Here is a 14,119-nt window from a genome sequence, read left to right as displayed (position 1 = left end):
TTTGCTTTCCCAAAATGCAGCACCTCGCATTTATCTGAATTAAATTCCATCTGCCACTTCTCAGCCCATTGGCCCATCTGGTCAAGATCCTGTTGTAATCTGAGGTAACCCTCTTCACTGTCCACTACACCTCCAATTTTGGTGTTATCTGAAAACTTACTAACTGTACCTCTTATGCTCGCATCCAAATCATTTATGTAAATGACAAAAAATAGAGGGCCCAGCACCCATCCTTGTGGCACTCCACTGGGGGGTCACAGGCCTCCAGTCTGCAAAACAACCCTCCACCACCACCCTCTGTCTTCTACCTTTCAGACAGTTCTATATCCAAATGGCTAGTTCTCCCTGTATTCCATGAGATCTAACCTTGCTAATCAGTTTCCCATGGGGAACCTTGTTGAACGCCTTACTGAAGTCCATATAGATACATCTACTGCTCTGCCCTCATCAATCCTCTTTGTTACTTCTTCAAAAAACTCAATCAAGTTTGTGAGACATGATTCCCCACACACAAAGCCATGTTGACTATCCCTAATCAGTCCTTGCCTTTCCAAATACATGAACATCCTGTCCCTCAGGATTCCCTCCAACCACCGACATCAGGCTCACTGGTTTATAGTTCCCTGGCTTGTCTTTACTACCCTTCTTAAAGAGTGGCACCACGTTAGCCAACCTCCAATCATCCAGCGCCTCACCTGTGACTATCTATGATACAAATATCTCAGCAAGAGGCCCAACAATCACTTCTCTAGCCTCCCACAGAGTTGTTGGGTACACTTGATCAGGTCTTGGGGATTTATCCACTTTTAACCGTTTCAAGACATCCAGCACTTTCTCCTCTGTAATCTGGACATCTTGCAAGGTGTAACCATCTATTTCCCTACTTTATATATCTTCCATATCCTTTTCCACAGTAAATACTGATGCAAAATACTCATTTAGTATGTCCCCCATTTTCTGTGGCTCCACACAAAGGCCGCCTTGCTGATCTTTGAGGAGCCCTATTCTCTCCCTAGTTACCCTCTTGTCCTTAATGTATTTGTAAAAACCCTTTGAATTCTCATTAATTTTATTTGCCAAAGCTATTTCATGTCCCCTTTTTGCCCTCCTGATTTCCCTCTTAAGTATATTCCTACTGCCTTTATGCTCTTCTAAGGATTCACTCATCTATCCTGTCTATACCTTACATATGCTTCCTTTTTCTTAACCAAACCCTCAATTTCTTTAGTCTCTTGTTCAAGAAGGGCAGTAGAGATGACCCAGGTAATTATAGACCAGTGAGCCTTACTTATGCTGTAGGAAAGGTTTTGGAAAGGATTGCGAGAGATAAGATTTATAATCATCTAGCAAGCAACAGTTTGATTTCAGATCATCAACATAGTTTCGTCAAATGCAGGTCGTGTCTCACAAACATCATTGAGTTATTTTGAGAAGGTCACCAAGCATGTGGATGAGGGTAGGGCAATTGACATGGTATACATGGACTTCAGTAAAGCCTTTGATAAGGTTCTACATGGTAAACTGTCAGAGATAATGCAGAGGCATAGGATTGAGGGTGATTTAGCAGTTTGGATTAGAAACTGGCTTTCTGGTGATTGATGGAAAATATTCAGCCTGGAGTCCGGTTACTACTGGTGTGCCACAAGGATCTGTTTTGGGACCACTGCTGTTTGTCATTTTTTAAAATGACTTCGACGCAGGCATAGGTGGATGGATTAGTAAATTTGCAGATGACACTAAAATCGGAGTAGTGGACAGTTTGGAAGAATGTTACAGGTTGCAGGGGGACTTGGATAAATTGCAGAATTGGACTGAGAGGTGGCAAATGGAGTTCAATGCAGGTAAATGTGAGGTGATGTACTTTTGGAAGAATAACAGGAAGGCAGAGTACTGGGTCAATGGAGAGATTTTTGATCATGTGGATGTGCAGAGGGATCTTGGAGTCCATGTGTATAAGTCCCTGAAAGTTGCCAGGTAGATAGTGCTGTTAAGAAGGCAAACGGTGTGTTAGGTTTCATTGGTAGAGGGATTGAGTTCTGGAGCCGCAATATCATGCTGCAACTGTACATAATGCTAGTGCGGCCACACTTGGAATATTGTGTACAGTTCTCGTCGCCTTATTTCGGGAAGGATGTGGAAGCATTGGAAAAGGTGCAGAGGAGATTTACCAGGATGGTGCCTGGTCTGGAGGGAAGGTCTTAGGAGGAAAGGCTGAGAGACTTGGGTTCTCATTGGAAAGAAGAAGGCTAAGAGGGGATTTGATAGAGACATACAAGATGATCAGAGGATTAGATAGGGTAAACAGTGAAAGTCTTTTTCCAAGGATGATGACATCAGCTTGTACAAGGGGGCATAGCTCCAAATGGAGGGGTGATAGATTTAAGACAGATGTCAGAGGCAGGTTCTTTACTCAGAGAGTGGTAAGGGCATGGAATGTCCTGCCTGCCAATGTCGGTAACTCAGCCACATTAAGGAGATTTAAACAATCCTTGGATAAGTACGTGGATGATGATAGGATTGTATAGGAGGACGAGCTGAGAATAGTTCACAGGTCGGCGCAACATCGAGGGCTGAAAGGCTTGTTCTATGTTCTATGTTTTAAGCTGCTTGAATGTTGTTGGAGCTGGACCCATCCAGGCAAGTGGAGAGTATTCCATCACACTCCTGATTTATGTCTTTCGATGCTTTGGGAAGTCAGTGGATGCCGCATTATTCCTCGCCTCTCACCTGCTATTGTAACCGCTGCGTTTATATGGCGAGTCCAATTCAGTTGCATTTCACCTGCACTTCCTCTAACCTGACTTATTGCATCCATTGCTCCTCATGTGGTCCCCTCTACATTGGAGCGACCGAGCACAGACTCAGAGACTGGTTCAGGGAACATCTATGGCCTGAACGCTCCAATCAACCCCACCTTCCTGTTGTCAGCGTTTCAACTCCCCCCCACCCCCCTCCCACTAGAGGGCATAGGTTTAGGGTGAGGGGAAAGATACCTAAGAGGCAACCTGTTCACGCATAGTGTAGTGTGTGTATGGAATGAGCCACCAAGGGAAGTGGTGGAGGCCGGAGCAACTACAACATTTAAAAGAAATCTGGGTGAGTATATGAATAGGAAGGTTTAAGAGGGATATGGGCCAAGTGCAGGCAAATGGCACCAGATTAACTTAGAATATCTGGTCAGCGTGGACCGAGGGGCCTGTTTCTGTGCTGTACGTCTCTTAGATTCTATGACTCTTCTTAGCCTTCTTCTCTCAAAGGGGAGCAGTTGCAAGGTCTTCACTCTATCCTTACAACTGAGGTAATTGGCTTATCCAAACTTATGTTAGTTGGGGCATAGTACAGTAGATTCAAGTTCTGTTTTCTTAGTTTAAATTAATCCTACAAGAATTACTTATACTGCATAATTAAGTTAAATGAATGAACTCCTGCAACTGAATATTTAATTCACTGACATTTAGGAACAGGCTATGGATGATGGTTTTGGAAGATGGGGTGTACAGTCTAAGTTTTAAATAATGTTTGTTGTGGAGAGTTTTGAGAAAGTTGATACAATTTGCTTTGATATTTATGATAAAATTAGTTAAAATATTGCCCCCAAATTGTATTTCAAAAATATAATTAATAGAAATAATACATTTGTACATTTGTGCTCTTATAAGCTCTAATAAATGAGATTATGGAAATGGGAGGATTAATATGCCACCGAAGTAGGTGGTGAGGAGAGTCCAGATAGTTTTCCTTGAGGAGATGTTGAACATTAGGTTCTCTTGCTTGCACCTTTGTACCAAATACCATCTGTTCAGTTTGAGTAAATAGCTCAAACACAGAATTGGAAGTAGTTTTCCTGCTCCCCCTGAGGAAATTGTAAAAGGAAATCAAAAGTAGCATTGCAGTAATTGCTGCTTTGCAAGATGAGGAACAGATTAGGTTCAAGGTATAATGCTGCACCTTTTTATTCCTGGTACAGTCTCCAACTGTGTATATTGGAAATGGTCACGGAGACTGATCCGCTTTTAACCATGAAAGGTATGAGAAACAATCAGTTAGAAATTAGGATCAAAACCTTGTGCTGTTTGAGCACAAGATATCCTACTGAAAATGTGGGATTGCATATCAGATTTATGATGCAGTAATGACCATTTAACCCAATCAGTCAATGCTCAAATTTACATTCCACTCGAGTCTACTCCTATTATTGCTTATCTCAATCTATCATTGCAAGACTCGATTCCCTTAGTTCTCATGTACTTGTCAACCTTCCTTTTGAATGTATCCATCCTATTTTCTTGCTTTCAAAGTTATAGTTCATATATGTTTAATAAGGTTGAATTATTGAAATATTTTACATATTATCAGTATTATATAGTGTTATGTCCACGTGTTTTATAAAATATTCTGTGAAATTATTAGAATTAATTGACTGAATTGTAAATATGTCAACAGGAATGGCACGGGGGTATTTATCTCAGATGTTGTTAAAGGTGGAGCTGCTGAACTTGATGGCAGACTCATGCAAGGTGACCAAATCTTGTCAGTAAATGGAGAGGATGTACGGAATGCTTCTCAGGAGACTGTGGCAATGATACTTAAGGTAAACTTGGATTAACTGCATTAAAACCACTTTTGTAAAAGACTGTTGCCCTTACCAATACAACCTTGTACGTATACCACTAACTGAGGCATGGATGCATGCCCAATTAAACATAAATATCAGAACGTTTCTGTCTGAGTTGTCCTGCTCCCCCTCAAGTTTCATTACATTGATCTCACTGAGAAACTCATCACTGAAACAAATGGAAGGGTGCCCACAAAATATACCAAGAAAAAAATTAAGGCTTGTATATTCCAGATAACGTACCTAGTTAACATAACATATCTAGTAAATCTTAATTATATCCAACAATCACTTTGACACACAAAATTACTCTTTTCAACTGTAGGACTAATTCCTGCAGATTTTAATTAATGTTGAAGCTTTTAAAAATTGAAACATTTGAAGAATATTTTAGCTTTTCTTCTATCTCTTTTTTCTTTATTTTTACTTCCAACTTTTCCTGATTTACTTCCTGTGTATTATTTGGTATGAAGCTAACCATCCTAATTCACATTTCCTGATTGAGCTGTCACAGGGGTTGGATTAGCTATCTTATGAAAATGGACTTTGGAATTTCCATACATGATTAACCTGCAATCTTTCATTTCATTGCACCCACGTTTTAAATTTGTGTTGCCTGCTGTTTTAAATGATCCGTGTGTGAATTCAACACTACCATGCCATTCATTAGGGGCCCAGTATTGTGAGGGGCGCACTGTGCAATAAAGGCACACTGTTCCTCTTGAAGATGAGGAGCATTGTAGCTGCAAGAAATGGTAGGCTTTTACTGAAACATGAATCTGGGCTCTGATATTTTGAGAAATGGCTATCCATGACAGAGCAAGCACTAAAGTTGAACTCTCTGACATGTAGTCTATGTGAGTGAATTAAATGCTATTTTACCATCTACGCCATTAGTCTCATTCATTGTTCGATTCACTACAGTCTAATTACACAACTAACATTGACCCTTTTTAACTAGCATTCAACCCTTCAACTTATACTCCGCCCTCATACTCTTAGCTTCTTGAAGACACACCTCATGCCACAACACACTGCTCATACGTACTGACTGCTGTTCAACGTGGCAACCACATCCTTGTCATTGTCCTTATATAGCAATAATGGCTGCCTCTGTTGGCAAATTTTAATGGCAACCATTTTTATAAAGCAAAGACATCTCAAACATTGCTCCTCACTGAAACTGAGACAAGAGAATTGAATCCTAAAATCAGCTAAATGTAATTGATCTCTTACTGAGAACCTTTCTGTGGGCATTCTTCATTATCCCAATATTTGGGCATACACACTCCCTGCAAATTATTCAAACATGGGTAAGCTGCAAAGTCATTAATAATTGCACCTGGAGTTGGAAGAAATCATGTTACAAATAACCTGAAAGTAGTTCATGATCCTTTAAATAGCAATGTGGAACGGGATGAGGGTGGGTAGACTTTACCATTGTGTTCAGCTGTGTAAAGTTAACATAGCGCTGGGAACTGTTGTTGCAAACCAGCAAAATTGACTGTGATCAATATCATTGCATATTGATATCAGTGTTAATATGCTGCTACCGATCATCATTGGGCTTTGGCTCTCAAACTGCTTTATGAAGACTGCTTCCTGTGCAGTTCTCACTGGAAGTACAGGTATGTACATACATCTTTGTCCTGGTAGATGTTGATAGAGGGCACAGGCTCAAATTGTTTTTAAATCACATAAACCTCCAATGCAAAAGCCCACGGAAGTCTGTGGACAAGTGTAGGTCTAAGAGTAACTTGCCTATTTGTTTGCTGCTGTCTGAAAAACCAGGCTATTGGTAATATTCAGTCACACTGCAACATTTTCTTACACTTGAGGAAAGAATATTATACATTTGAAATTACTGTTTCCAACACAAGCTCTTAGTGTGTAGGACAGCCTAATAAAAGTGTACAAAGGAAACATTCGACTGTGAACATTTTTTTTTGCTTTTAAATTTTTGGCTCATGTAAATATGATTGATCTTTTGCAGTGTGCCCAAGGATTGGTTCAGTTGGAAGTCGGTCGCCTGAGGGCAGGATCATGGATTTCATCAAGGAGAATATCACACGGCAGTAAGGTCAGGAATTTCTGTTTCTCAAACACCATTGTCTACTTCCTGATAGGTTTTTTGTTCTGAAAGTTATTCATAATTTTGAACTTTGTGTCATGCCAATAATATTTTGATTGAAATAATGCTTCTTAGACAACACTCTTTGCAGTTCATATAAGTAAATAAAATCTTATTAAAGAGTTACTGTTTATCTGTAGCATTCTCATATGCTCCCTAATGGCAAATGACATATGAACACATTTGGGAACAGGTCACATAGGGAAATAGATGGTGACATCTTGCAAAATATCCATATTACAGAGGAGGAAGTGCTGGATCTCTTGAAACGCATAAAAGTGGATAAATCCCCAGGACCTGATCAGGTGTACCCTAGAACTCTATGGGAAGCTAGAGAAGGGATTGCTGGACCTCTTGCTGAGATATTTGTATCATCGATAGTCACAAGTGAGGTACCGGAAGACTGGAGGTTGGCTAACATGGTGCTACTGTTTAAGAAGGGCGGTAAGGACAAGCCAGGGAACTATAGACCAGTGAGCCTGACGTCGGTGGTGGGCAAGTTGTTGGAGGGAATCCTGAGGGACAGGATGTACATGTATTTGGAAAGGCAAGGACTGATTAGGGATAGTCAACATGGTTTTGTGTGTGGGAAATCATGTCTCACAAACTTGATTGAGTTTTTTGAAGAAGTAACAAAGAGGATTGATGAGGGCAGAGCAGTAGATGTGATCTATATGGACTTCAGTAAGGCATTCAACAAGGTTCCCCATGGGCGACTGATTAGCAAGGTTAGATCTCACGGAATACAGGGAGAACTAGCCATTTGGATATAGAACTGTCTGAAAGGTAGAAGACAGAGGGTGGTGGAGGAGGGTTGTTTTTCAGACGGGAGGCCTGTGACCAGTGGAGTGCCACAAGGATTTGTGCTGGGACCTCTACTTTTTGTCATTTACATAAATGATTTGAATGCGTGCATTAGAGGTACAGTTAGTAAGTTTTCAGATGACACCAAAATTGGAGGTGTAGTGGACAGCGAAGAGGGTTACCTCAGATTACAACAGGATCTTGACCAGATGGGCCAATGGGCTGAGAAGTGGCAGGTGGAGTTTAATTCCGATAAATATGAGGTGCTGCATTTTGGGAAAGCAAACCTTAACAGGACTTATACACTTAATGGTAAGGTCCTAGGGAGTGTTGCTGAACAAAGAGACCTTGGAGTGCAGGTTCATGGCTCCTTGAAAGTGGAGTCACAGGTAGATAGGATAGTGAAGAAGGCATTTGGTATGCTTTCCTTTATTGGTCAGAGTATTGAGTACAGGATCTGGAAGGTCATGTTGCGACTGTACAGGACATTGGTTAGGCCACTGTTGGAATATTGCATGCAATTCTGGTCTCCTTCCTATCGGAAAGATGTTGTAAAACTTGAAAGGGTTCAGAAAAGGTGTACAAGGACATTGCCAGGGTTGGAGGATTTGAGCTATAGGGAGAGGCTGAAGAGGCTGGAGCTGTTTTCCCTGGAGTGTCGGAGGCTGAGGGGTGACCTTGTGGAGGTTTACAAAATTATGAGGGGCATGGATAGGATAAATGACATAGTCTTTTCCCTGTGGTCGGGGAGTCCAGAACTAGAGGGCATAGGTTTAGGGTGAGAGGGGAAAGATATAAGAGAGACCTAAGGGGCAACTTTTTCACACAGAGGGTGAAATTGCCAGAGGAGGTGGTGGAAGCTGGTACAATTGCAGCATTTAAGAGGCATTTGGATGGGTATCTGAATAGGTAGGGTTTGGAAGGAATATGGGCCGGGTGCTGGCAGGTGGGGCTAGATTGGGTTGGGATGTCTGGTCAGCATGGACGGTAGGACCGATTGGTCTGTTTCCATACTGTGCATCTCTATGACTCTATGATGTGTCGTGCCACGGCTTGATTTTCTTTCGTTATGGCTTAAAATATCAAACATCAAAACCACTTTTAACTATGTTTAGTTGCTGTAATTTCCTTTAAATTTGTGTTGTGGGTGAATCACCACAAGTTACCTTTAATTCAGCAACTTGTTAAGAAATCTTGTTAAGACAATCAAATACTAAAAGAATGGTTTAAACATTATTGTATGTTGCAACAAAATTAAGACCCCTCAAGCCAGTAAGTTAAGCCTCACAACAGAATGTGGCTATTACATGATTAATGATGGAATCTGGCCAGGATTTCAAATAACAGTAGTCTGTCTCTGGAGGTATCCAGGGTTCAAGCCTTGGACAGTATTGTTCTTTGAAATTGTGCTAAGGGTTGAGTTCTAGTGTTTGATTCTTACACAGATTTTCATTCTTCAAATTTGTGATGTGATATATTGATGATTCTTTAAGTTCTTACATTCAAATTATTGCAAGTCTGCAGCTTGCCTTCTTATCAGAAGTAGCTTCTTTGTTCCTTGTTACATTTTGCATTGAGTGTCTGCTTGAAGGTACAGCTTTCCTGTGATTAATTTCTTAAATTCTTCTGCAAGGCAGCTCTGGTCCTTTGTGGCAATAAAGTATCTAGTTATTCATAGATGTCAAAGCAGCTTCTCAAGTGTGGTGCTAGGAAAGCACAGTGGGTCAAGCAGTGTCCGAGGAGCAGCAGAATTGACATTTCGGGCATAAGCCCTCCATCAGGAATGAGAAGCTTTTGCCCGAAATGTCGATTCTCCTGCTCCTTGGCTGTGGCCTGACCTGCTGTGCTTTTCCAGCGCCATACTCTCAATTCTGATCTCCAGCATCTGCAGTCCTCACTTTCTCAAAGCAGCTTCTAGCTCCTTCCGAAAATCCACAAACAGGGCTGCCTTGGCAAATCCATTGTTTCAACCTGTTCCTACCCCATGGAAGTCAGTTTTTTCACTCCTGGTCCAGTCTCTGCCCACATAGGGCTGTGATTCCTCTGACACTTCATACCAGTTTTAGAATTTCCAGTTTGCAAGTTCCAGCCGCCTTTTCTTTACCATGGACAGGCAATCCTTTTATATGTCTGTCCCCACCAGGATGATCTCAGGGCTCTCTGCTTTTTCCCGGAGCAAAGGCCTGTGCCATTCCCACCCCCCAACTTGCTCTGCTGTTTGGCCAAGCTCATCCTCATCCTGAACAACTTCTCTTTTAACACCTCTTGCTTTCTTCAGGTCAGAGGGGTGGCCATGGTTACCCACATGGGCCACAGTTATGCCTGTCTCTTCATGGAGTACATGTAACAGTTCTATTCTGGCCCCCACCCACAACTCTTTCTCTGGTGCTGCTTCTCTCTCTTGTCAAGAGTTGGAAAAGTTCATCGATTTCGCTTCCAATTTCCACCCTGCCCTCACTTCCACATGGTCTGTCTCTGACTCCTCCCTTCCTTTCCTCAACATCTTTGTTTTGTTTCTTGGGATAGACTGCCCACTAATATCCACTATAAACCCACTGCTTCCCACAGCTGCCTGGACTATACATCCTCGTACCCTGTTTCCTGAGAAGACTCTATTCTATTCTCGCAGTTCCTTCGTCCCCATCACATATGTTCCAATAAGGCCAACTTCGACAAACAAGCCTCTGCAATGTCCATCTTCTTCCTCACCAAGGATTCCCCAGCACCGTTGTCGACAGGGCCGTCAACCGGGTCCGACCCATCTCCGCACTTCAGCCCTCACCCTCTCTCTTCCCTCCTTCAACAGCAATAGGGTTCCCCTTGTCCTTGCCTATGATCCCACCAGCATACTGAAGGTTTTCATTTCCGCCACCACCAGACACACATTCCCCTCCCCTCCCTTGTCCGCCTTCTGCAGGTGCTGTTACCGCCTGGACACCTTGGTCCACTTTTCCTTCACTCCCAACACCCGCCACAGCATCTTCCTCTGCAACCGCCAAAGATGTAGTACCTGCCCATTTACCTCCTCCCTCCTCAATTTCCAAAGGCCCAAACGTACTTTCCAGGTGAAACAGCACTTCACCTGCTCTTCTCACAATCTAGTCTACTGCATTCGCTGCTCATAATGTGGTCTCCTCTACATTGCGAAAACCAAGCATAGACTGGGTGACCGCTTCGCAGAACTCCTACGTTCTGCTTGCAAAAAAAACCCTGTGCTTCCAGTTGCCTACCACTTTAACACACCCTTCTGTTAGGCAAAATTGAGGACTGCAGATGCTGGAGATCAGAGTGTAGATTAGAGTGGTGCTGGAAAAGCACAGCTTATCAGGCAGCATCCAAGGATTAGGAAAATCGACGTTTCGGGCAAAAGCCCTTCATCAGGAATGAGCCTTCTGTTCCCTGGCCAACATCCCTGTCTCAGGTTTGCCGCAGTGTTCCAGCGAAGCTCAGCACAAGCTGGAAGAACAGCACCTCATTTTCCACTTGGGGACCCTGCAGCCCTCTGAGTTCAATAATTTTAGGGCCTGAACTCCCCCATGTCCTAGCCCCCTAACACACAGACCAGGCTTTGTTATAATCTGCCATTACACACTACCTATTGTTAGCCATTAAAAGCTATTCACCCTCCCAGCCAAATCGTTATCCACTCCTTTATCTGTCCAACTGTTCTTCTCTCTTTGGGCTCGATTCCTACCTAACATTTACTCCTTACCCCCTCCCCCACCCTAACTTCTACATATAGACCAACATTTTTCATCAGTTCTGAGGAAGGGTCACCAGACCTGAAGCATTAACTCTGATTTCTCTTCACAGATACTACCAGACCTGAGCTTTTCCAGCAACTCCTGTTTTTGCTTCTGATTTACAGCATCCGCAGATCTTTCAGTTTTTATCAAAGTAGTTTTGTAATTTCAACTCAGTTTTCTCAATCATGGCTCATCACTTTCAATTCCTGCATAAGTTTAATAGTTTATTCCTACAGAGTTACGGTTGTTTCTTTCTGTATGTAACAGTTTATCTTTAGTTGATTTATTTCAAGCCATGAACAATTATTAAAGTTCTGAAGTTTATAATATCACAATCCCTCTTCTTTATTCATTATGTTTAATATGATGAACAAACACTAATATTTAGCCATTTTCTACCACATCAGTCCATATCCAAGCTGAGTTGCTACACCATGCACTATTTAAAAATACATAAATTCGTTATGCAGTACAGATTTTTTCAAACCAATAATAAATAAAACACTGAATAATCAAGTCAATAAATCACAAGTGTAATAAACTTGCACAATAAACATGCATAGAACGAACATAGAGTACTAAACACGCATTATGCTTCACCCATTACAGCTTTAAGCTTATCATTCTTAGAAGTGTAACAAGATGTGAATTAATACAAATCCATGTTGCTGAGTGTACATTACTTCCCCAATTCCAGATTTCATTCCACCAAGAATATTCCTTAATATTTTTAATATCTGTCTTGATTCTCTGACTGTACTGCTGAATTTTAACATGGGACCTGTGTGCTTTTCTCAAAAATCCCTTTACTTCATCCAAATATTCCCTTTGCAAGGCAATATGGACCTTGTATTTTTGCCAATAAGACATAACCATTTCTGTAGCTGAGTTAGTCATGTCAAAAGTCACACGTTTTCTCCTCCTGATGTTAACCTATTCCATTGTTCCTATGTGCATGGGCATTTGATGTTAAATGCCAAATACTGAAAAGTCAGGTTATGATAATCTCTGAAAGATGTTGTGATATAGTATTCTTCTTCACCTGTATATCCAACTCTGATTATGTTTTCTCGAGTGTAACGTAATATTTTTAATTACCGCTGCACTCAAAACCACATGTGGCTTGTCCAGTTGTGTAAATGGAATAGGGACAAACAATAGTCTTATCAGTCTGTTGGCATTCCTTAAGTGCTGTCCCTACAAGTCTCCCTCCTTTTCTACAGCATAAGGTAAAAACCCCTTTTCTCTCATATAGAGATTTTATTTAAAGTCCTTGTCCTGACAATTAATTTCCTTAATTTAATGTCACTAACACAGGTAGGACCTTCTACTTTTTTCATTGATTTACATTTTCCCTGTACCAATCGAACATCCATTTGCCGTATATATGACACAAAGTTACATTTCCCGCTTCCTTTATTAACTTGTTGATCAAACCGGCATATGATTCTAAGATGTCAACAATACAGAATGCAGTGCTGTTTGTGGTGTCCCCTGCCTAGCTACTCAGTTGAGTGTTATAATTCATCCCAGTCAGTAGACCTTTACCTTAAGAAATTAATTGATTTAATAGATCACTTATAACACTGATGTCTAGACCATTAACTATAGAACTACCTGCATCAGACATGCCTGCATCATTTCCTATCAATTGTATGCATTTCTTCTTTTTTTCCTTTGATTGTATAACCTTCTTGAGTAAACAATGTCTTGACCAATTCCTTATAAATGCTAGGTAAAGGATTTGGACAAGATGATAATAACTGAATACCTGAGAGATTCAGAATAACCGGTACCATTTCATTTTGGACATATTCATGCAACACTTTACCCGTACTTTGGTAACTATCCCTCCTCTGGGTCCTCCTCTTCTTACAGGACACACTGCAAAATGTTCAGTCACTTCTGATATAAGTGAGAGTGTGATCTAAATTTCTGTGCATATCATCAGCGTAAATAGAGTCACAGAGATGCACAGCATGGAAACAGACCCTTCGGTCCACTCGTTCATGCCAACCAGATATCCTAAATTAATCTAATCCCAATTATGAGCCCTTGCTCCATATCCCTCCAAACCCTTCCTATTCATGTACCTATCCAGATGCCTATTAAATGTTGTAATTTTACCAACTTTCTCCACTTCCTCTGGCAACTCATTCCATACACGGACCACCCTTTGCATGAAAACGTTGCCTCTTGGGTCCTTTTAAAACTTTGCCCTCTCACCTTAAACATATGCCCTCTATTTCTGTACTCCTCCAACCCAGGGAAAAGATCTTTTCTATTCACCCTATCCATGCCCATCATGATTTTACAAACCTCTGTAACATCACCGCTCAGCCTCCAACACTCTCGGTAAAATAGCCCCAGCCTATTCAGCCTCTCCCTATAGCTCAAACCCTCCAACCCTGGGAACATCCTTGTAGATCTTTTCCGAACCCTTTCAAGTTTCGCAACATCCTTGGACTTGACTTCTGTGTTACATGTAAAATTAACGCATGCAGTTGTGGGTAGAAGTGTCTCCCAATGCTGTTGGTCTGCACATCTGTGTTTGGTTACGTATACACACCATGTCCACTTCCACTGAGCATTGGGTCCAGATGACTGACTCCATCTTCACTTGCAAAACCAGCAGTATTTTTCCAGTAATCAGCTTGATAGTTTATCTAGAGCTCAAAAGCAAAAGATCAAGGTAGTTCCTGCTCTTACTTACAGTTTCAGTTTACACAAATCTTTCATTTGAATTTTATCCCTCCAAAATTTGTACTCACCAGGCTTGTTACCTGTGAAATGTTGTAAACAGATACTTCACCCAATTTATTA

At 41.4% G+C, this 14,119-nt stretch overlaps 1 protein-coding gene across 3 annotated transcripts in view; it reads left to right on the top strand.

Annotated features, from left to right (window-relative positions):
• patj (PATJ crumbs cell polarity complex component) overlaps positions 1-14,119 on the top strand; it is a 396,330-nt gene that overhangs the window by 347,230 nt on the left and 34,981 nt on the right. For all 3 annotated transcript variants that reach the window (XM_043699258.1, XM_043699257.1, XM_043699256.1), the window contains 2 exons: positions 4,444-4,591; positions 6,609-6,695. In XM_043699258.1, coding sequence (XP_043555193.1) covers positions 4,444-4,591; positions 6,609-6,695 — 235 coding nt within the window. The remainder of the gene's footprint in view (positions 1-4,443; positions 4,592-6,608; positions 6,696-14,119) is intronic.

Source organism: Chiloscyllium plagiosum, chromosome 11, assembly GCF_004010195.1.
Source record: "Chiloscyllium plagiosum isolate BGI_BamShark_2017 chromosome 11, ASM401019v2, whole genome shotgun sequence".
NCBI lineage: Eukaryota > Metazoa > Chordata > Chondrichthyes > Orectolobiformes > Hemiscylliidae > Chiloscyllium > Chiloscyllium plagiosum.
This window is presented reverse-complemented; position numbering and strand designations above follow the sequence as displayed.